Below are 21,120 nucleotides of genomic sequence, written 5' to 3'. Positions count from 1 at the left end.
TGCAAGAAGTTACCTTTCTTCTATTAATATAGAAGATACTTCTAACTTTCTGACTAAGTTTATAAGCTCTTATTTTGATATAGAAAGTTATTATAACCACTGCTATTTTAGACTTCAGTAAGTCATTGATTTCAACACTTACATTGTATCCATAGACATATCCATTTGGTAACATCATAGGAGGATTATTTTCGTTCATTACATCCCCCGAAATCTTGCAGACTAGTCGGGAGTTGGCACAATGTGCCATAGGCAGAGGCTGAGCCAGCTTGTTCAGGGATTTGCTACACACAGGGCAGTCTGGGTTTTTTGAGCTCCCATCCTCTTTATAACACTGTCTGTTTAACAGCAAGTTAAGGAACAACCACTACAGTATGCAACAACAATTAGTTAATGACCAACATTGGAAAACAAGACAGTAAACTGAAAATATAACCTAGGTTGTAGAATGTACAGGACCATTTCATTCAAGTTTAATGTGTATATATAAGTTTCAAGGAACAAGAGTGAGCAACAAGTGTCCAGCACCCTCTAAAGGTAAAATTTCTGATGTAGAACACTTTAGTAGCACCAGTCCTTCTCTGATACACCATAGTGTGTAGCAAATCCAACTACGTTTCAAAGGATGCAGGATATATTTGAATACTCACAAAAACAGACAGGGTAAATCTGTGTGTAAGTGCTTAAAAAAAAAAATAATTCTGACCCAGCTTACTAACTTTTGCAGATATATTCACTAAAGACACATGGAAAGATAGCCTAATACGGAAACACAATGTAGATTTCACCTTAAAATTCTGGTTTGGGCTTGTTTTTCTTCTTAAAACCATAATTCCATTTATTATAATCTTCCCTTAAATTAATAGGGAGACCAATTCATAACCCCTTTAAACAACTCATAAGCAAAAATATTCAGGTGTCACATTTCCTCTTTGACCTCTCTGAAAAGCATCCACAGAATAAAAAAAGCACAATGCTTTTTTGCACTCGACAGTAGTATCTGCATTAAAGGATACGGTGTTTTTATAGCTGAAAGGCCTGCCTGGAGTGTTATAGTAAAAACAGAATTGTTTCCCAGCTGATGTAGTCTGTAGTTATCATATCTAAACTGTTGGATCAGCATTCTCCATCGAGCAGGGTCCAAGAGATCCTGTTAAAAAAACCAACACAACTATAAGTTGTTTTCAATCTAATTGTACCAGGGGAAAAAGCCTGGGAGTGGTAAATTGTGCGAAACTCACTTGACTAAATCCATCACAAAATAAAAGTATACATGCTAATGCACAGTATGAATGTACTTGTTTAGGAAGTACCTTTTAACACTACTCCACTAGAAATATGATTTAAATCAAGTATTACTTAAAATAGCTGGCATAACACTATTCAATCTCCCTCTGCCTTCTACCAAATGTTCTAATTGGTAGTATGTATGTAAATCCTGGTAAGGCTATTTCTTGCATTTAGTTTTCTACAATGCTGGCCTAGTTATGAAGCAACATTAGCTTTATGGAATGTTTGCTCTATAGCCTCTGAACCATTAACATTGAAAAGTCGGAAACATTTTTACCTCAAGTCATGCTAATTCTGCTGATACCTCTTCGTAATATATAATGTTTACAGAATTTTGTAGAAAGGTTTTAATTTGAAGAGCTGGCACAGTCCCAGGTTAGAGAAAGCTTAGGTAAACTATGAGTTTAAGGATTAAATTCTTTACGATACATTGCAATGCTGTGCATTACCTAAAAATCAGGAAACAGTAGTTGAAGTATGGATATTTTTTTTTTCATGGAAGCAAGCACTAAACCCACAGGTCAATGATATATTGAACCTTAAAAGTACTGCTGTGAAAGAATCATGTAAAAGGTGAAGACCCTATGAAAATATATTTGTTATATTATCTATACAGGCAGAGACTTAATCCTTTCTTCTGCCAGCACCTCTTCTCCTTTGTATCCATAACCTGCATTTTTGTTGTGAGAAGTGACAATGTTTATTTATCTTAGAAGTAAGTTCCTATTATGAACTGTGCATGCTACACTTTGAGGCAACTAGGAGAAACAATAATATATTTTAGTATATTGATTGGTTTATAAAACAGATTTTTGAAGAAAATCAAAGACTTAGTGACAGACAATACACTGAGCATCAAATTCAAAACATGTTATACCAAAATTACTAGGCAGTGATTTTACCATGATGTAGACACTGAGTCTTTACGGTTTGCTCTGCACCACCTTGGCCCACTCTGCTTCTCCTCAGTTCCCTGTTCATTCAAGTCAAGACACTGGAGAAGGAAGGATTCCAGCACTGCCTTTTGTTGTAGCCTGTATCCTGGAATTCTCCCACCCCTATCAGACTGGCTTGAGAACTTCTATCCAAATGATCTAATGGTACCATAGTATTAATTTTTTTTTAGTGCTTTATGAATAAATTTTTCATCGTTATCCTAAAACTACACATTAACAGAACTATATTTCAGGTAAACTTGGGGAATACCTTGTAGAACTGTAAGAGGCCAACAGTAAAGAAGTGCTAAACTGGATTTTGACAGCAGTTGTCTGAGTAAGTGCAGAATTATTTCTCCCTCCTCTCTAACTAAAAACTCACTACTTAAACAGTGAAAAGCGGTTTATGTACAACTAGTAAATCTTAGCTGAGATTACTAAACTGCATGTCTCCATGAACACAGACAAAACGACTGTTAGTTTGGAGACAGGTTCAACAGACTTTTAATAACTCCCATTAAATTGAGAACATCTTTGGATGAGGGAGGGAAGAGTTGCAGCTCACATAAATCAGTCCTGGTGTGTTTCTTCCAAGTGTTTAGAAAGTGGAATTTCACAGAAGCTGAAAAAGGGTACAAGTGATGGATTTCAAATTATTCAAAAAAGCCACCAGAAATACTAAGGTAAGAGGAAAAAAAAGGAAGAAGTCTTGCAACAGAAACAGTTGGATCAACTGTGGGCCTCTGGTTGAAGAAAAACAGCACGAAAGAAATTCACATGAGGAAGAGGCAGAAAGATTTGGAGGCAAATCTACAGGAAAGGAAAGAATCCTGGACATAAGCAAAATTTGTTTGACTTTAAATGCTCCAAACCAAGAAGCAGAACTGAGGCAGAGAACCTATACAGATAGGGGCAAAAGTAAATACATACACGTATCTTGCCTTAAAGTAAAAAGCACTGTTTCTGCCATCAGACTGCATGTCTGTTTGCTCTATCACCTACCCCATCTAAGGCCAGAATGTTCCTGGAGTTCCAGGATGAAGCTTTTGTTCTGACCTTAAGACAATTCTTGAGAAGATGTAACAGAGCCTACAACAGATCCGTAATAGAGATAAAGTACTACTAATGATTAAGAAAAGCCTATGATTAAGAACCTAGGTGATGGGACACAAAAGTAGCAGCTTACTAAATGTCTAGCTGGAATAATTCCAGCCACAGCTACACAAGCTTGATCAAAGAATATCAAAAGAAAATAGCTTGTTTTGCCACAACATGAAATACGTTTTCCCCGAAGTCCTAAAAAATAGGACAAGCTGGAGAAAGTTCTATTCATTTGTTTCAGAAGATGTTTCTTCCCTTGGATTAATAAAGATCAAATGATTAGAGATGCTATGATCTGACAAACTTTCTCACAGATATAAAAGCAATTTTAAAGCCATTTACGCACAGAACTCCTAGTCAATGTATTAAAGATATCTCCAAACAAGCGTACGCTCTATGCTTCTGTTTATCTAGGCAATTATTGGAGAACCCAAACATAACTTCTATAAACTAGAATGTTGTAAGTCAGATCCATAAAAAGTAGTAGGGAATTTGTTCCCACTGTATGGTTGTACATGAAACAATACTAGCTTTTCTCCTTGCTCTCCATCGAAACATTCTGTCCGAACTAGCCCTTAGAAGAAAACACAGGATTTCTATTTCCTGCCTATTTCTTTCTAACAACTAAAACAAAGCTCTGTCTTACACCCAGTCTTCTAACACATCTATCATTTATGCTCATAACTCACATCAAATGTAGAATTGAAAATACCAGGATCCTTCTAGGATTCTATGATTAGCAAAGAAATTCACACTAATTCTGTGAATTGCTGGTTTGGTGTGGGGTGGGTTTTTTTTTTTGGTGTTTGTATCGTTAAATCATTGATTTCATCATCAATTGTTTAAAAAACAGGTTTATACTGGCATTGCCACATACTGGCTTGGCATTTCACAGCATTCTTGTTTTGCTCTGCCAGCTCAATTCTTGGCACTGGAGGCAGAAGGTAGACAAGTTAAAAAAGAAAGTGAATTAGCACATAAGCAGAGAACAAACTCAAAATCTGTAGCAGCAGTAACTACCTATGAATTTTGCTTGAATCAAATTTAGATGTAGATACTACCACTAATATCTACATTAATTTAAATAATCCAAAGAAAGAGCACATACTTTTCAAAAACACTGCTTTCAGATCATCTTTCCTTTCTTCATTCCAATCACCACAAGAACAGTAATTTGAGAAGCAGAATTAAGAACCACTGCAGGTGTATTAAGGCCACAGCCTAGTACGTTGAACAAAACTACCTTACTTTTTGATTTGTACTTCCCCATTTTCTGTCTCTTGCTGTATATTTGTGTATCACGATTCCAGTCCCACTGGTCTTTAGTGCTGGGTTTGTGGTAAGCCTAGTGCAGTGTAAATCTGTCTGCTACTATTAAGATCTAATGGCAACAATACAAATACTACCTGGATTAATGCACAGGTAAGGACTGGTTGTTAAAATTAAGGATTATTATAGAGGTGGATTTCAGAAAGTAAAATTAGAACCACATTTGATCTTCAGATTATCAATGCATTTTCCTGTAAAGAAAAAAACCTGCAACGTGTATTTTATTATTCTGCTGTACCACTGAATTTGAAACAAAACATTACCTTGTAGGGGGAGATATGAGTGTCTGAAGGAAAGGCCAACATTCCCATCACTTGTCGAACCTCATCCAGCTGGCTTCCCTCAGCCTGACTGAAATGCTTTCTTGCATGTCTGAAATACAGAATTTATACCTTTATTAGATAGCCTAGTTTCTAAATCAAGTAGATGTATGTGATTATGTAAGATTTCAGAGAAAAACTCTGGATTCTGCTCTCAATACACATGAACTCCAAAATGTGATGCATTTAAAGGGCTTGAAAAAAATACATCCTACAAATGCAAATACAAGAATTACTAATTTTATACTGTAATTTCTTGGAAACCAGAACTTCTTACTGTAGCATGAAGTCCTACATCACCTACATCTAGAATGACAGATCCATGATTATTAGAAGAAATGTCTCTGCTTATGCAAGCTCAATGTATCACACTCCTCTGGCATACACTTGCAAGTGAGATAAATGCAGTCTGATAATCAGCTCTTCCAAACCATTAAACATCAAGAGTGTTCAAATATCTACCTTGTTTATACTGACATTTGAGAGAATGTTTACTTTTGAATAAATGATTTTTTTTTTTGTATAGGCTAGAAGGCAATATCAATTTCTGTGCAGACTACAAGAAATTGCAGAGTAATGCAGTAGAAAACACCTTGTTAAGAGCAAATTTTTTTGCCAGGGAAATAAAAAAAAAATTCAAGTAGAACTTCAGTACAAGTTTTTGTACTTTAGCACATACTGATTGTAAGAGATACACACAAGGCTGAAAACTTGGAATATCTGAAAGAAGTGACAGAATTACCAGAAATGTACTTAAGGCAAAAATACAAACTTTAATATTTTTCAGGAAATTAATACTAAGAAGCCAGAGAATTCTTATCAGATAAGAACATTCAACTACTTTAAAATCCTCTATGAAAGCCTCCCCTATCTAGTCTTCCCAAGATCATCAATTTTCAAGTTGGAGTTTTAAGTGTGCAGGAAAGCCCTCCAGCCTTTAAACTGCATGATTGCTGCTAAAAGCACCTGTTTTCAGTGGTACACAGATGTTGCACAGTAGCCTGAGTACAGAATCAGCACTAAATGGACTTTCTGGCATTGCTTAAGCATAGAAAAGTCTTCTCTGTGCTGTATTTTCTCCACAGTTTGTATTACGGTGAAGAGACCAAGTCATCTCTGAAGTACTCTGGTAAGTGTTTGTTCTTTTTAACTTTTAAAGAGTCTAGTTAAAATCTATTTAAAGGTACAAATTACTTGTTTGAATATACAGTATTTTCCAGTTGTCCATTTCATGGATTGAATTAAAAAAATAATCTAGATAATGCTTTGTTTTGGTTGTGTGTGTGTTGTCCCCCCCCCAATTCTGTGTTCCACTAACTCCGCTTAGGTCATCAATACCATGAGAACAGTCTCTTTAGCAGTGTTTCAGTACTCCTACTTCCTCTCCCACCCAAACCAGGAAGCAATGGAAGTTATGTAGGACAGACTGTTTCCACCCAACTTCCTATTTTGGGTGAGCAATTCAGGAATGTAAATATTGTTCTCCAGGTGATTACTGTTATAAGAGCAGAAGTACAAAATCCATGGCCTGAGAGAAAAGACTAGGCAGCCTGGACATCGGGGAAGAATGCTAAACTAAGTTCTAGCGCAGAGCTGCAGATGAAAGCGATAACCATTTAAAAGAAAGTTTTGGCAAAGCAAAAAATTCAGACCTATCAGTTAAGCTAAACTACTGCATATGCACACATGAGAGAGAAGAAAAATCATCTTAAAAGAACTGATCACTATGCAGTTGTGCTCTGTGACAAGTGGTGTTCTTCAGGTGTCGGTGTTGGGACCAGCGCTGTTTGACATCTTTGTCAGCGACATGGACAGTGGGATCGAGGCACCCTCAGCAAGTTTGCCGATGACCCCAAGCTGTGTGGTACGGTCGACACGCTGGAGGGAAGGGATGGGCCATCCAGAGGGACCTGGACAGGCTGGAGAGGTGGGTCCGTGCAAACCTCATGGAGTTCAACAAGGCCAAGTGCAAGGTCCTGCACATGGGTCGGGGCAATCCCAAGCACAAATACAGGCTGGGCAGAGTATGGATTGAGAGTAGCCCTGGGGAGAAGGACTTGTGGGTGTTGGTTGACAAGAAGCTCAACACAACCTGGCAACATGCACTCACAGCCCAGAATGCCAACCATATCCTGGGCTGCATCAAGAGAAGTGTGGCCAGCAGGTTGAGGGAGGGGATTCTTCCCTTCTGCTCTGCTCTCATGAGACCCCCCCTGCAGTGCTGTGTCCAGCTCTGGGGGCACCAACATCAGAAGGACATGGACCTGCTCAAGCAGGTCCAGAAGAGGCCACGAAGCTGCTCAGGGGGCTGGAGAACCTCCCTTATGAGGACAGGATTAGAGAGTTGGGGTTGTTCAGCCTGGAGAAGAGAAGGCTCCGGGGAGACCTTATAGTGGCCTTCCAGTACTTAAAGGGGGCTACAGGAAAGATGGAGACAGACTTTTTACGAGGGCATGTAGTGATAGGACAAGGGGTAATGGCTTTAAACTGAAAAAGGGTAGATTTAAATTAGATGTAAGAAGAAATTCTTCACTGTGAGGGTGGTGAGGCACTGGAACAGGTTGCCCAGAGAGGTTGTGGCTGCCCCCTCCCTGGCAGTGTTCAAGGCCAGGTTGGACGGGGCTTTGAGCAACCTGGTCTAGTGGAAGGTGTCCCTGCCCATGGCACGGGGGTTGGAACTAGATGGTCTTTAAGGTCCCTTCCAATCCAAACCATTCTATAAGTACAGTGGTACTTCAGTTTTGCACCAGCCTTGTTAGTACCGTGGTCCTACTCCCCTTGTCAGGCCTTGAAAATTTGCTCTTACAGTATTTCAACAATAAATCCCCCTTACTTATAGGAAGACCCTGAGCTGCAACAGCAAATACTGGCTACACTTACTGTATGCATTCAAGAAGAGCTAGTATTAACACTTCGTTTTGTTTATGTAAAATATGCAATCACTATGCATGTGTTAGCCATTCAAAGAAGCAGCGCTCAGCAATCCAACATTTCCATCATTCGCAAAGTACTGAACATCCTGGCATGTGGTGGCCATTTTGGGTTCAGCCAGAAGGAAGCAGGTTTTCTAAGTGACCTTTTGTTAGTCTTCATCTCCTGACTTTCCCTTCTACCTGCGTCCCTTAATGACACAAGGAAGTTTTCCCACAAAGCCTGCCATGCTAATGTCTGAACTCATCCTCTGAGTGTAAACACAGAGAAATTAAAATGAAGCAAGATATCCTTTAAAAGAGAAGCAAGTTCAATTAATTCATAGCACTCTGAAGTCTTTTTTAGATTGCAAAGCAAGAAACAGTACTATGTGAGTACTCGTGAACGCACAACATTTAAATAACACCTTATTTGCCCTCATGCCATTATTCACCCCTTGCCTTTTCATTCAGCTATTTCCATCTCTCTGTGCAAATGTTATGCTCTTGGAGGCATATATTAACCTTACAATGCTTATTTACAACGGTTTTACCACCATTAGCACACACTAGTCAGTATAGCTAGAGCAAGGGGCTATAGTTTTTTTTAAAAAAATACATTTTTAATTATGGCCAGTAGACCATCACTGAAACCACTAACTAAATGCTTGTGACAGATCAAAGTAATAGGTAGAAAATTTGGTTTTTCAAATTCTGTAAACTCTGTGGGGACAAAGTCCATCATCTTCTGTTTGGAATAGCTGTTACTCTAGCCCAAGCAGGTACAGCAGACATACTGTTCTTGACAAATTGAAGAATGAAAGGACATTTATGAAAGACTTGAACTTTTACAGTTTACTGTCTGCTAAGGGTACATTAAGTTGAAGTATAAGCTATACAGTGTGTATGTGTCTATCTACATATGCCTGAATCTAAGAGTGAACATACTTGTCAGGAAGTAGCAATTAACACAAACATAAGGTATTATCAAGAAAGGACTTTCTGACCACTACCTGAATGCCTTTATCTCAGAGACCATTATTACTAGCAAAACTTATACTCAAAGCGCTCAAAAATTTTATTTTTTCATACATCTGTTCAACCCCACCCCCACCATAATAAAAATAAAGGAACAAAGTGTTTATTCATCCTTATAGAAGTTTACTAAAATAAATAGACTGTGGCCACTTTCTCTTAAGTCTGTGCATCATCATCTATTTTTACTTACTCTTTTTGTCCTTTGTATCCCAAGAACAAGAAGTGCACAGGGTGTTTTGTGAAGCTTTTAGCTAAGAACTCGATGTATTTCTAGAATCTCATAAGAGCAAAGTAGTAGAAGGCGGTCAGATTTTCCAGAATGAAATGAGAGCCCCAGAAGTGTGAAGTTAGTGTCATCATTCGTTCATTGTACTGTAATAGGTATGAGTTTAAATAAAAACCAAACCCAACTAAGGAGACTGTGGGAGTTAAAGGCTAATGATACCAGGCAAAAAAACTTTGTGATGTACTTAACATATTTACTCTTGTATTCAAGAAATAGTTTTGGTAGCCTTGAAATTTGCACTTTCAAGACTACTCTGATAAGCTACCTTAGAGGAAAGTCTGTTTGTACTCATATTCTAAAAACTACAGAAATTCAAACATTTATTAAATAAGATGTATAATTTTAAAGCTCACATCAATCTTAACCTAAAAGCAATATGTCACTTTAGAGGTTCTCAGCAGGCAGTAAGCAAAGCTTTCAAACTTATTTAAACACCAGCTGCGTTTCAACAAAATGTCAGTTCTCAGAGTTCCACTCATACAGGAAACTACTTGGTAAACAGCCTTTCTCTGCTTTCTAATGGATGCCTGACCTATTTATTGCACCACGGACACAATACTGAAAGAATCCTGCTGCAGGCACTTAACAGAAGCAAGCTAATAAAAACACAAGTTGCAACGATTTGCTAGAAGCAATGAGATTTATGCTACACCTTCGCAAAATATATTCCCTTATTCATTACGTATTTATTTTGAAGCCAAGTAGAATGAAATGGTAAAAACTAGCATTTTTAAGCCACATTATTTAAGGAAAGCATTGAGATGTTGAACTCTGAATGTACACCCACTCTGTTAAAAAGGAGTTAAGATAGAGAAGGACTTCTGCAGCTCCTTTTCATTTTACAAGACATTATGAAGTTAAAGCAGCACTGTTATGACTGGCAAGTTATAATCGCTGAGTGTAAAATGTGTCAACCCTGAATTTCAATAGATGTATGGAACATACATGCTTCACCCCTAACATTTAATATGGATGCTTATTTGCAACGTAGATAGAAGCTGTAAGTTTTAAACCTCAGAGGCTATGGTAGTATAAGTTATTCCACGTCCAGAGTGCTGAGTCCTCTTGAAGGTTGACAGCTTGCAGATTTTAACAGTTCTGATATAGAAGAGGGATCAGAGGGGAAGAAATATCAAGTAACAAAAATAAAATACAGAATGACCTTATCTACTTTGTTCCAGTTCTCAGCCTACCTCCTTATTTCAGCTCTATGCCTGCCCTCTGGTTTCCGAGCTACATAAGGAAGCGGCAGCTCAAATAAAATAGTATTTAGAGCATGGACTACTCATTGTTAAGATGCATGACTGCACATTTGGCAAACAAGCAGACTTAGCAGAGAATAAAGCTAAAGACACAAAGGCATAGTATTCGTTGGACATAAAGAGCACCATGGGCTTCAGAAGACAGATAATGTAGTTGAGTGTCTTTCATCCTTTTCATAAATATCTGACAATTCTTTAGGATTTGACAACTCTATCAAAGGGTAAGAGCACATATCTAAATGACAGCATGTAGGTTGTGGGGTTTTTTTTTTTAAGTTATTAACACTAAAATTAGCTGGAGTTTATCAGACTGCGCATTTGCACTGCTAGGGCCTAAACAGTGAGATTTAGCACCAAGTAGGGCAAAGTAGAAGTGATATGAGTTAGTTCAAAGCAAGCAACACATTTGAATGAAGTTAGAAATAACAACTGGAAATAAAACTTAAGGTGAGTAACTCTGGGAGTTGTGTTACTATTATACCGGCCTCTCCACATACTTGCACTTTTTCCTTTATTCTTGTTTTTGAAACAACTAACTCTTTCTTATCCATTCTGTTCAAGAAAAGTTATGTGGTTTGCCCTGCAGAAAAGTTTATACATCTAAAACTTGTGAATGCACTAGAAAGCTTTCAGTCTGTACTTATGATACTTCATATATTTTCTATACTGCTGCTCCTTTGACCAAAACGCAACCCTGTCACAAATACAAGCCTCCTGCTGTTTTCAATTTCTGTTTTTAAAGGCAGTAGTAAGACTTGCAACTTCCTTAAAATAAAACTTGTCAGAAATGTTAAACGGCAACAGTGTTATCACCAGAATGTATTAGCAAGGCTTCAAGTCTGGCCATAAAACTTGTCATCTCTTCCTAGGTTTAAATATTCTTATGAAACAGAACCTGCTGTGAGTTCCCCTCTCCCTTGTCCATGTGTAAGCTCCAGTAGCTCTGCCACCTGCATCATACTTTGTGATGATGACAAGATCACTGCTTATCAAATTTCTCAACACATTTTATAGTCCCAGTATCAAAATTCCACTCATTTCAGCAGAACTGGTTTCCTGTGTTATCCTGGAACATTATTCCAACACCTTAAATCAGAACCACTAAGTTAAAAGCATAATTGCTTTATGTGCATTATAAGTATCGCCAGACAGTCTCATGGTTGAAGTCAGGCAGTGATTAAGTCTGACTCTAGTTCCGTTACTGATTCACACCACCTTGGGCAGTGTCACTTTCTTCTTGAAGTAGTCCTCACTGAACTAGTTCAAAAGAGGTGAAAATGGATATTGAGTTGGTTTCTTCATTTGGAGCTGGGGAAGGGAATGGGGGTAACATAACATAACTCGTTATTCTCACATACATGATAACCCGGAACTCCAAATTATACATTCAATACAAAAGCTGAACCTGGTCTAAAGCATAACTTGTAAAACAAAATGTTTAATGAAGATTGTAAAGCAGAAGAGAATTCAGTCATAATTGAAATGTTAGATGAGTGTTTTATTAACCTTTTAGTATTTTTTGTGATTAAAGCTGAAACGAGGTCCTATGAGAAGCTAGCTGTACCTCTTGAAAATTAGTTAAGGGTAAATATGTTCATTACATTGTATGCCACCAGAAAATACAATTGTTTTATAAAACAGATTAATTCTCTAAAGCTTGATTTTGAAGAGTAAGAAGATGCAGAGTTGCAGTGACATTAAGTTTTTAAAAGGATGCACCCGTGGAATGACATCTTGCTTTTTAAAAAAAAAAAAAGAAAAAATCAACCCCAGCTTAAATACAAAGACTGTTCATACTAGCAAGATCCTTTAAAGTAGTGGGGCTTCTGGGTGTTGCAATAATAGTCACATGTCTCTAATGAAACATAATACCATCTTGTTAAGAAAATTGTTTAGTAAGCATCCTAATTTCATACCTCACAGCATCCAGTCTCTTGTTCTGTCGAATGAGTTCAATGAACTCCTGAATCCTTAGGCTGAACTCCAGACAGCTCTGAGATTAAAGACAAGACAGGGTCTTAGAAGGTGCTAAAACTGCACTGCACAGTATGTTAAGTACTACATGTGCACAACAAAAAGAAAGTGTTAATAACATGCAACCTTGTTTGCTTGCTTTTAGGCATTCATGCAAAAAAAGTTGAAATTCTGACTTTACGGACAAGACATCAGCTCAGAATTCCCTAAAAGCAAACAAAAACCTCCTCCTCTTGCCTCGCTCAAAACTTCAGTATTTAACAGGGATGAACTTTTTCCTAATGACTGAAAGCATCATTACCTGAGATGCAAGTGAGAGTAACAGGTGGTTTCTTTGTACTTTCTTACAATTTAAAGTAGTAGATTCAACAGAAGTTTGGGGCTACAAGATAATTTAGACAAGAGAGGTCTACCCAGAAGACTGCAAGGAAAAAACAAGTCTTTGAATACTGTTTTGGAAGTCCCCAATATTAACAAAAACCAGCACAGAGTTTACGTTGCTGCAATCCCCTCCCTCCCTCCCTTCAAACTTCTATCCCGCTCTTCTTGTCAAACATCTAAAAGCCATGCTGGAAACAAGTCTCAAACAAGAAAACCAAGTGGCATTTACCTGTTTTTGGAAAAAGGTAAAATTTGAAGCCTAATGAAGTTGACAGTGTCCCTTTAAATCAAATTCCATCACCAGTTCACAAAATCTATAAAAAAACTTTGAATATGTGGAATTAAAAAGAAAAAGATTCTCCCCCCATAAAAGAACAAGTCACTATGCTTCTTTATAGGGACACAGTCAACTGTTTTATTACTTTAAGAAAACAACGAAAACCAAAAATCCTCTGAATCTTGAAAAGAACTGTATTCCTTGAGTTACCCTGCTCCATTTGGCAAATGTTTTTTTTCTTCCCCCATGCTTCTAATGAATAGTTGCCTTTTGTTTATTGTCCATCAGCACAGTAATATCAAAATTCCTCAGTGACTTCAGCAAGAATTTGAGCAACTCCAAATTTGTATCAGTTAACTGCCTGGGATGACTAATGCACACATTACAACAATTGCTTATTTTAAGACTCGAAATGTAAGCCATTCAAACATTAAAAACAATACATTCTGTCCTATGTTAAAATATACTTAAGGAATAGAAAATAAATTATTTTCCAACTACGTGTTTTTCTGTACTCAAGCCCATGTTTGGCAGAGAATAAAAATTTCTTCTCTACTTTGAAATTTTCAGTTAGGACTATTTTAAAATACCCTGTTACTCAAATCTACACAAAACCCTCATTTAGAATTTTAGCTAAGTTTGTTTCTACTAAAAACTGATCGAGCTTTTTAATTGTTAATGATACTAAATATGGAGGGCTTAGTATTTCATTAAAATGTTTTAACAGCAGAAAACCAACATCCCAAAACAATATTCAGAATTCATGTTCTGTTTTTATGGATCCTCAAGTAAGCAGCAAGCCAATGGCTGTATGGGTTCTGCAGACAAGTTTAACTAGAAGAAAATAGTCCTAGACAATCAGATGATGCATATATTTCAACTTTGTGTATCTTCAAACAATTCCATAGCAGCTATTTGTAAGAGCTTATATAGCTCACATCTGTAAAGACTATAGGACTGCGTGCTTTCCCAGGCCAACATAGTTTAGTTTTTAGATTAGGCTTGCATTAAGGTGGTGGCTGGGATTTTAGAACGTTAACCTTGATGAGCAGCTAAGCAACCAGAAAGAAATGTTTCTTTGTGTTTCAAAAAGAAGCATAGTGATTTCTCTTCTTTCAACTTTGATCTCTCACAGCCTTAGTTTTGGTTTTTGTTTGTTTTTAAGAAAAAAAAAGAGAAAAGAGTAGGGCTTGCAGAAATAGATTTTTTTGTTGTTGTTGTTTTCCAAAATGAGGGATGGGGAAGATTTTTCCTTATTTATTGTTTGCTGAAGATAGGTGATGAAAGAGTAATATGTTCAGATTTTATTTCTTATATTACTTAACATATTAGGATTACACAAGGGGGATTTTTTAGTAGTATAATTATGCAATAGTGTTTACATACCAATTCTGGTTTTCCTTTAATGGTTTCCATAACAAGATCATCATTTTCTTTAGAGTAATCACTGGCCGATTTACTTTTGCGTCCCATCTTCGGTTCATTCTCATTTTGGCGCCCCTGAGTGACAGAGAACGTCACTCTTTGCTTATCATTAAGTGCACTCAAACATTTTTGGTTAAAGAAAGCGCTTAGTTTAAAAAGTAAGACACAAACATCTTTGAGGGAGGCAGGGATTTTGGTTAATATCAGTTAAAAACAGATTTCTGCAAGCCCTATAAAAGATCACAGCATGTTTTGAAATGCAGGATTTAAGAGACAAGGAAATCTAAACCAACTGCATAGGAACAAGTATACAGCGTGTTCAGGTCATGGTATTCAATGGCTAGAGAAAGACTTACTGTGTTTATTACTTGATTAGACTCTGCTTTTGTTTTTGAAAAAAAACCCATTTCAACAGTAGTTCCTCATAGAAAGTTAGTTTTTCACTCAAGTTCTATTTTCTTATATAGAACATTTAAAAATACTAAGACAAAAATCTGTATGAGATTTCTTTCAGTGTTAGGCCTGAGGACATAGGTTTACCAGTTAGTCTCACTCTTAAGACATCTTCATATATAAACCAGTTATATTTTCAGCAGGATGCAAAGAGTTATAAATATAAGTTCACATGCATCAAGATACTATATACTTCTGCATTCAGACATTCGTAAATCACATTAAAACCAACTAAATATTATTATTTGAGCATAATTTGTTGAGACAACACTTGCATCCATAAAACGGCCTATCATCCAGTTGCAGGTTTGGCATTTGCATGAGCTAGTTTAGCTCCAACTACCTACACCTTCTTTTAAGAAGAGTTTTGTACTTTACTGTCCTTACTTTTATAGAAGGCCTCATTTAACACCTATAATTTAAACCAAATCGACCACATCAAGTATCCAAGTAGTTTAGAAAGCCACAATTTAAGCAAAAACATGAACACGTTACATTTTCATACCTTCATTTTTCTGAGCCTGGATTTGTTATCATGACACCAAGCCAAGCAAGTCATAGTTTCTTGTCTTTCCAATGACTCTTCCACTTCTTTAGCAGTCAAAAACATCTCAATATTTACCAAGTCCTTCAAAAAACAAAAAGGAAAGCAGGTCATACTAAATTGTACTGATACTTTACACAGCAATCCACTCTTCAACAGAACTGAAATACAGAGGGGAAAAAAGGCTTTGTTCTAGATACCTCTGGTTTTTAGGATAGTCCTTTACAAAAAGACATTACAGTATATTTAAAAGACTGCATTTCCATGCTCTGACATATTTTGGTAGTGAGATAGTGAGAGTATTTTACTGAGTCTACTTATACAACAGAACTAGAAAAAAAGAAAGCATAAAGATGAAACCTAGGAGCTTTGCACAGGAAGTGACCAGATCTCATGATCACTTCAGTGCAGTTCACACTTCCAGGAGTACTTGTTTTCCTCAAAGCCTGGCCTACCATGTCAACTGGACCACGACAATGTCATAACATTTGCTAAAGTGAGCACGAACTACAAAAAAGAGGAAAATCTAAACCTACTTTACCTAGCCAGCTTTAACTATGGAGTTTTACACAAAGTCCTACATGGTCTGAACTCTCTAATATATTCTCTCTCACTTGCTTAATGTTGTAAGCTCCAGACCTTCAATTCCTTACAGTAGTTGTGTCTACAACATCTGACACTGAGGTCGTAAAACAAAGTTACTATATTAAAAAGCAATTAGGCAACAGGTGAGCCACAAGATTCCTCAAGCGCTTATCACAAGTAGATGTTTTTGAAGAAAAAGCAGCAATCTACTATCAAATTTGCCTCGGGCAAACCTGTAAGGTACCTATGCTACTTCTTAATTACCAGCAGCTTTACACATTCATACCAATCAAGGCAAACACGATTGAAAACAATTTAAGATCTAGTAGGGTACCAAAAAAATTTTTTTTTCCATATATTTCTGCTGAAAAAGAGACTTGTGTAGATGTTCCCAAACAATATGAACTGGATCCATTCTGAATTGGCACCGCCAGAAGTTATTTTGGAGCTGCATAATATATCATGCTGTGACAGTTCATACTTCACTGAAAAAAATACACTGTGGGAAGCCATATTCAATACACAAACACAAATCCAGTACTAAAGTATTAAGATTAATATGCACTCTTATTTTGAAGAAGTTCTGTAGACTTCACAGAAAAATGCTGAAAATTATACAACTGAAATGCTGAATATCACAAATATTACAGTAGCTCTGAGCAACACAACGCTGAGAAATAGATGGCATTTTCAGCTGTTAGAACAGCTGAATACACTTAGTCTTAGAATTTATACCTCCCTGAGACAAAGATAAAAAAATAGAAGTAGCAGCAGGCATATCACATTCACATCTTGCATTTCATTAGCCAGTTTTTCCTTATAACAGAAGTCTAACACTATTGGAAAAATGAACCAGATCGTGTCAGGTTTGTCAGAATGGTTATTTACAAAAATATAAACAGGCCACAAGTATTTCTGAAGTGCAGCACAAGTTGCAGCTTTTAGTAAAGCTTTCTCTCTTACAACTTGAATGGGAGTTTAAAAACTAAAACATTAAGGATAGTTGACAGGCAACTACATTTTATAGATTGTATGACCACAGCAACAAAACCATTATACCATCAGAAGAATAAAGGGTGTCATACAGCTCTATTGGTATCAAATCCAGATAAGTCAAACTGAGGTCATAGCTAAAGCAGTTACAAGTTTATAGAACAAAATTAAGATTGGACTGTCACTGACTCCTCCTATCCCCTTAAGGATAAAAAAAATAATTTTATCATTGTGTTGGCAAATGGAGTGAAAGGATGCCAAACTATTCCACAAAAAGAATTAATGTATTTATTAAGTTTTCCTACAAGCACATGAGAGCATTATTCTTTTTTGGTATTCCAAAGTTCTGATGATATTCTCAAGTGGAAAAAAGAACTGCATTATTCCCCTGTGCTGATAAGGTGACCACAAAAAAACAACCTCTTGCCTATGTAACTCATCTGTATAAGTAATTTGACATGTAATGCAACCACATTCATTATCTTGCTTGCATATTTTCCCACATAGCTGCTGAATGGGAAGATGATTGAATTTGAGTTAAAACTAATAACATCTCCATACATCTCCTCAAGCTTTTGAGCTATGTGTCCTCTCAACGAACAGCATTTGCTTTTACACCGAATTAAAACAAAAGCATTTTCTTCTACATTAAAAAAGGACTGGATATGCTAGGCAGACAATAAATCACTGGTTCCATCTAATTTGTTAGCTTTTTATAGTTTAAGCTTCATCACAAAAAAAAAAAGTTATTTTTTAAAGAACCATAAGGGCAGCATTTGTGTAAAGTCAATGAGCTGGTAAGAGAATCCCAACTAAATGCATTTATCAATCAGGTGTTAGTATAGCAACCCTCAGCTATGAGAAAAAAGATTGTAGTTGCTGCAGAGAAAGACAAAATTCTCTTAAATAAAAAGAGAATTCCTACATTCCTTTTGCAAATTTAAGATAAAAAAGGTTCTATTTGGTACAGAAATGCTAATTAGATTTGCAGTTGCCAAAAAGTCAAAGCTTGGCAGCCGTCTCTATTAAATAGACAGTATGTATCCAGAAAACAGAGGAGAACATTTTTTATTAAAAGAGTTTCTTTTAGAACTGAATCACATTTGAATTGCACCAATAAATAGGATTCTCTTCTCTGACTAGATAGAAAGGGAACAATATAAAAAAAGCATTGAAAAAAAAAAATCTATCTGTAGGGAAAGAAACAGCTTTCACATTTGATAAAAAGTCTTAATCATTCAGATAGATAGAAGAAAAATACCAAGATACAATTATGTAATAAACCTTAAAAAACCCCATACATGCTTATGTCACCCAAGTTTTTTTAATCTGACCATGCTTTCCTATCTTCCTTTTTTGGTGGTGCCTACTCTTGATGCTTCTCCATGGTGTATTTCATTAATCAAGACTAAGGCAATAGAAGTAAGGAGTATTAGAGGATTATGTGGCTTTTTCATAACCAACACAGCTCTTCTACATAGGCCAGTGCTGGAGAACTACTTGTCTGCCACATCTTGTATGGATGGGAACCAGTTAGAATTGTTGGCAGTTGTAAGCAGTATCTCATGTTCAAGTCAGAAACTTCCCCATTAAGACCCCAATCCTGAACAGTTTTCTGAAGGTATTCTGCAATTCTGAGTTACATAAGCTGTAGACCATGCAGATACATTGTCCCAGTTCCCAAAACAGCATTAAGATTTAATATGCTGTTACAAGAAGAGTCTCTTATATAAATTTGTTTACATATAAACTTGAGTGAATGTAAATATGCAATTTTAGAGAAATATTGCCACCAGTTTTGCAGGTGGAGAAAAAGCTGAAGCAAGAAATCTGTTGATGCACACTCCCCCTCCAACTGAACATAGCATTCAGCATCATGGCAAACGTTTTCTGACTTGTATATAAATTAAAAAGCAATTCTCAAGTCTTTAATTAGCATCTTTTGCAACACTGTAAAGTCCTCCTTCATTTCACAACTTCAGTTTTCACATTGTAAAAGCAACTGCAATACTTCTAGTACTGAAGAAGTATAAGAGAACCCTGCACTGCGCAGGGCTATTTCACTATTGTTACAAAGCCTAACTCTTAGCACTTTCCAGCCTCCTGTGCATCACCACCAGGATAATTTTGCCTAGATTACCTTGCCTTAACTTGCTTACAAATGCAGAATACCTGACGTTGGGTAGGAAGACTCATTAACATCAAACTTGCATTTAGTTAGGCTTCCACAATTGTACTGAAAAACAGTTTGAAATGGCTCAAGAACTCTGTCCACAAGTATTACTGACAATTATCCAAACACTAAAGAGGGGAAACACAGCATACACATTCTTATTTTAGTACAAGCAAGGAACTACCACCTAGATATTACATTTCTGCTTAAAAAAACCTGTTGGACTGAAGTGAACCAACCTTCCCTTCTATTCAACAGTCACTAACCAGTTACCAGAAGGATAACTAAGCGCTGGATGAACTTTATCATAAAAGGACTATTTAATTCCATTACAACAGTGCAAACTGTAGAGAGAACCATTTATTATTAGAGAAAACTGCACATGAAGACTGAAGACACTTAAGTGAAGTCAGAGACACTTATTTAAACAAAGAATAAATCTATTCATCACCCTGTGCTCTGCCTGATTTACATATATATAGCTTTTAAAATATCACTGCTTCTTAAGCTGCAAATGCCTCCAGGGAGGGAGGTTACCAACCCTATGATTCTGCACAGAACTCCAATTATTAAGGTATAAAATGCTATGAAGAATGAAGATTCCTTTATGATCATTATTACTACATATACACTCCTGGCCAACATAAAAGCTATATCCCTATATGGCATTTCCATTTTCTGAGATCAGTTGTTAGTAAGAACATCCCAAGCATGTATATGCATGTCCCCTCCTTTGAACAGCTTTTGGACTCTCTGGTCAGTGTGAGCAGGAGTTGACAAGAGCCGAATTCTCAGGGGATCTCACCCCTTGCCAGGTTGCTCTCCTTAGCAGTGTCTTCTCTTCAGGAGACTCCAGCGTCTGCCCTCACTGGAGGGACACATTGCAGCCAGTGTGTACTAGTTATTAAACAAAGAGTCAACACTGGAAAGATCTGCTCAAGTTCCCCACAGAGAGGACATTCAGAGTAAAGCTTATATCAGCTATAGAACCAACCTGAAGGAAGCCAGGCTCCATGAATTGCAGAAGTCATGGATTAACTGCTTTGTAATGAAAAATGATCACTGCTTTGAACACTAGCTTGAGACACCAGAACTAAGAGGAAAATGAAAATGGTCTCAGAATTTAATGAATTTATATGGTTGTGCTACAGAAAGGAAGAACAAGTGATTCACAAAAATACTTGAAAATATTTTCAAAAAATATTTGAAAAATAATAGATGTGAAATAATGGGGCATATAAAGGTAGTAGGGTATTTTTTTTTCAACTGGTAGATATTTTAGCTTCGCATGAATTTGAAATTAAACAAGCTATGTCTATTACAAAATTGTGAACCAAGTGAGAAACTGTCAACCATATATCAAAGTGTGGACTACCTTTAATTTAAGACTACAAAGTCTGTAACTTTAAGGTCCCGAACCATTAAGAGAATTCAGTGGTGAATTGGAAAAAAGAAGTAGCAGTTCCCCATATTTACAGGAAAAAGTAAATACAAAAAAAAAAGCAGAGTCTTGCTAAAAGTAGTGAATGCCTATCAAACTTGCTTGCCTTACTTCTTTGGTAGGACTTGTGTAACTGCTGGTAATATGCTCAAGTAGTCCACTAAATTCTTTTCTTTCAAAAGACCTCAAGCCAATTTTATTCACTTCAGTACAAACCAACTGCACCTCACTAGCCAAAGTATGATATCAAAGTTCACCAACAGTAACTCCACCTAAGAGTTTTGTTTTAGTCACATACTAGAAGTGACCTCTTCAAACATGGCAATTTAAGAGTGCCCTGGGATGCCTTTAGAAAGCTCTGACTTTCTATTTAGGCATCAGCACATACACAGAAGCCTTTATCC

At 36.7% G+C, this 21,120-nt stretch overlaps 1 protein-coding gene across 5 annotated transcripts in view; it reads right to left on the bottom strand.

Moving 5' to 3' along the window:
* The window catches only part of MAEA (macrophage erythroblast attacher, E3 ubiquitin ligase), a 55,037-nt gene that overhangs the window by 1,809 nt on the left and 32,108 nt on the right, over window positions 1-21,120 (bottom strand). For 4 of the 5 annotated variants that reach the window (XM_074865550.1, XM_074865549.1, XM_074865552.1 and 1 more), the window contains 6 exons: window positions 15,486-15,608; window positions 14,489-14,602; window positions 12,387-12,463; window positions 4,919-5,027; window positions 1,017-1,150; window positions 143-338 (listed from right to left, as the gene is read on the bottom strand). In XM_074865550.1, coding sequence (XP_074721651.1) covers window positions 143-338; window positions 1,017-1,150; window positions 4,919-5,027; window positions 12,387-12,463; window positions 14,489-14,602; window positions 15,486-15,608 — 753 coding nt within the window. The remainder of the gene's footprint in view (window positions 1-142; window positions 339-1,016; window positions 1,151-4,918; window positions 5,028-12,386; window positions 12,464-14,488; window positions 14,603-15,485; window positions 15,609-21,120) is intronic. The other variant, XM_074865551.1, reaches the window with a different exon arrangement.

Source organism: Strix uralensis, chromosome 4 (genome assembly GCF_047716275.1).
Source record: "Strix uralensis isolate ZFMK-TIS-50842 chromosome 4, bStrUra1, whole genome shotgun sequence".
In the NCBI taxonomy this organism is placed as follows: domain Eukaryota; kingdom Metazoa; phylum Chordata; class Aves; order Strigiformes; family Strigidae; genus Strix; species Strix uralensis.
The sequence above is the reverse complement of the archived record's forward strand: the minus strand, read 5'-3'. Positions and strand labels throughout refer to the sequence as shown.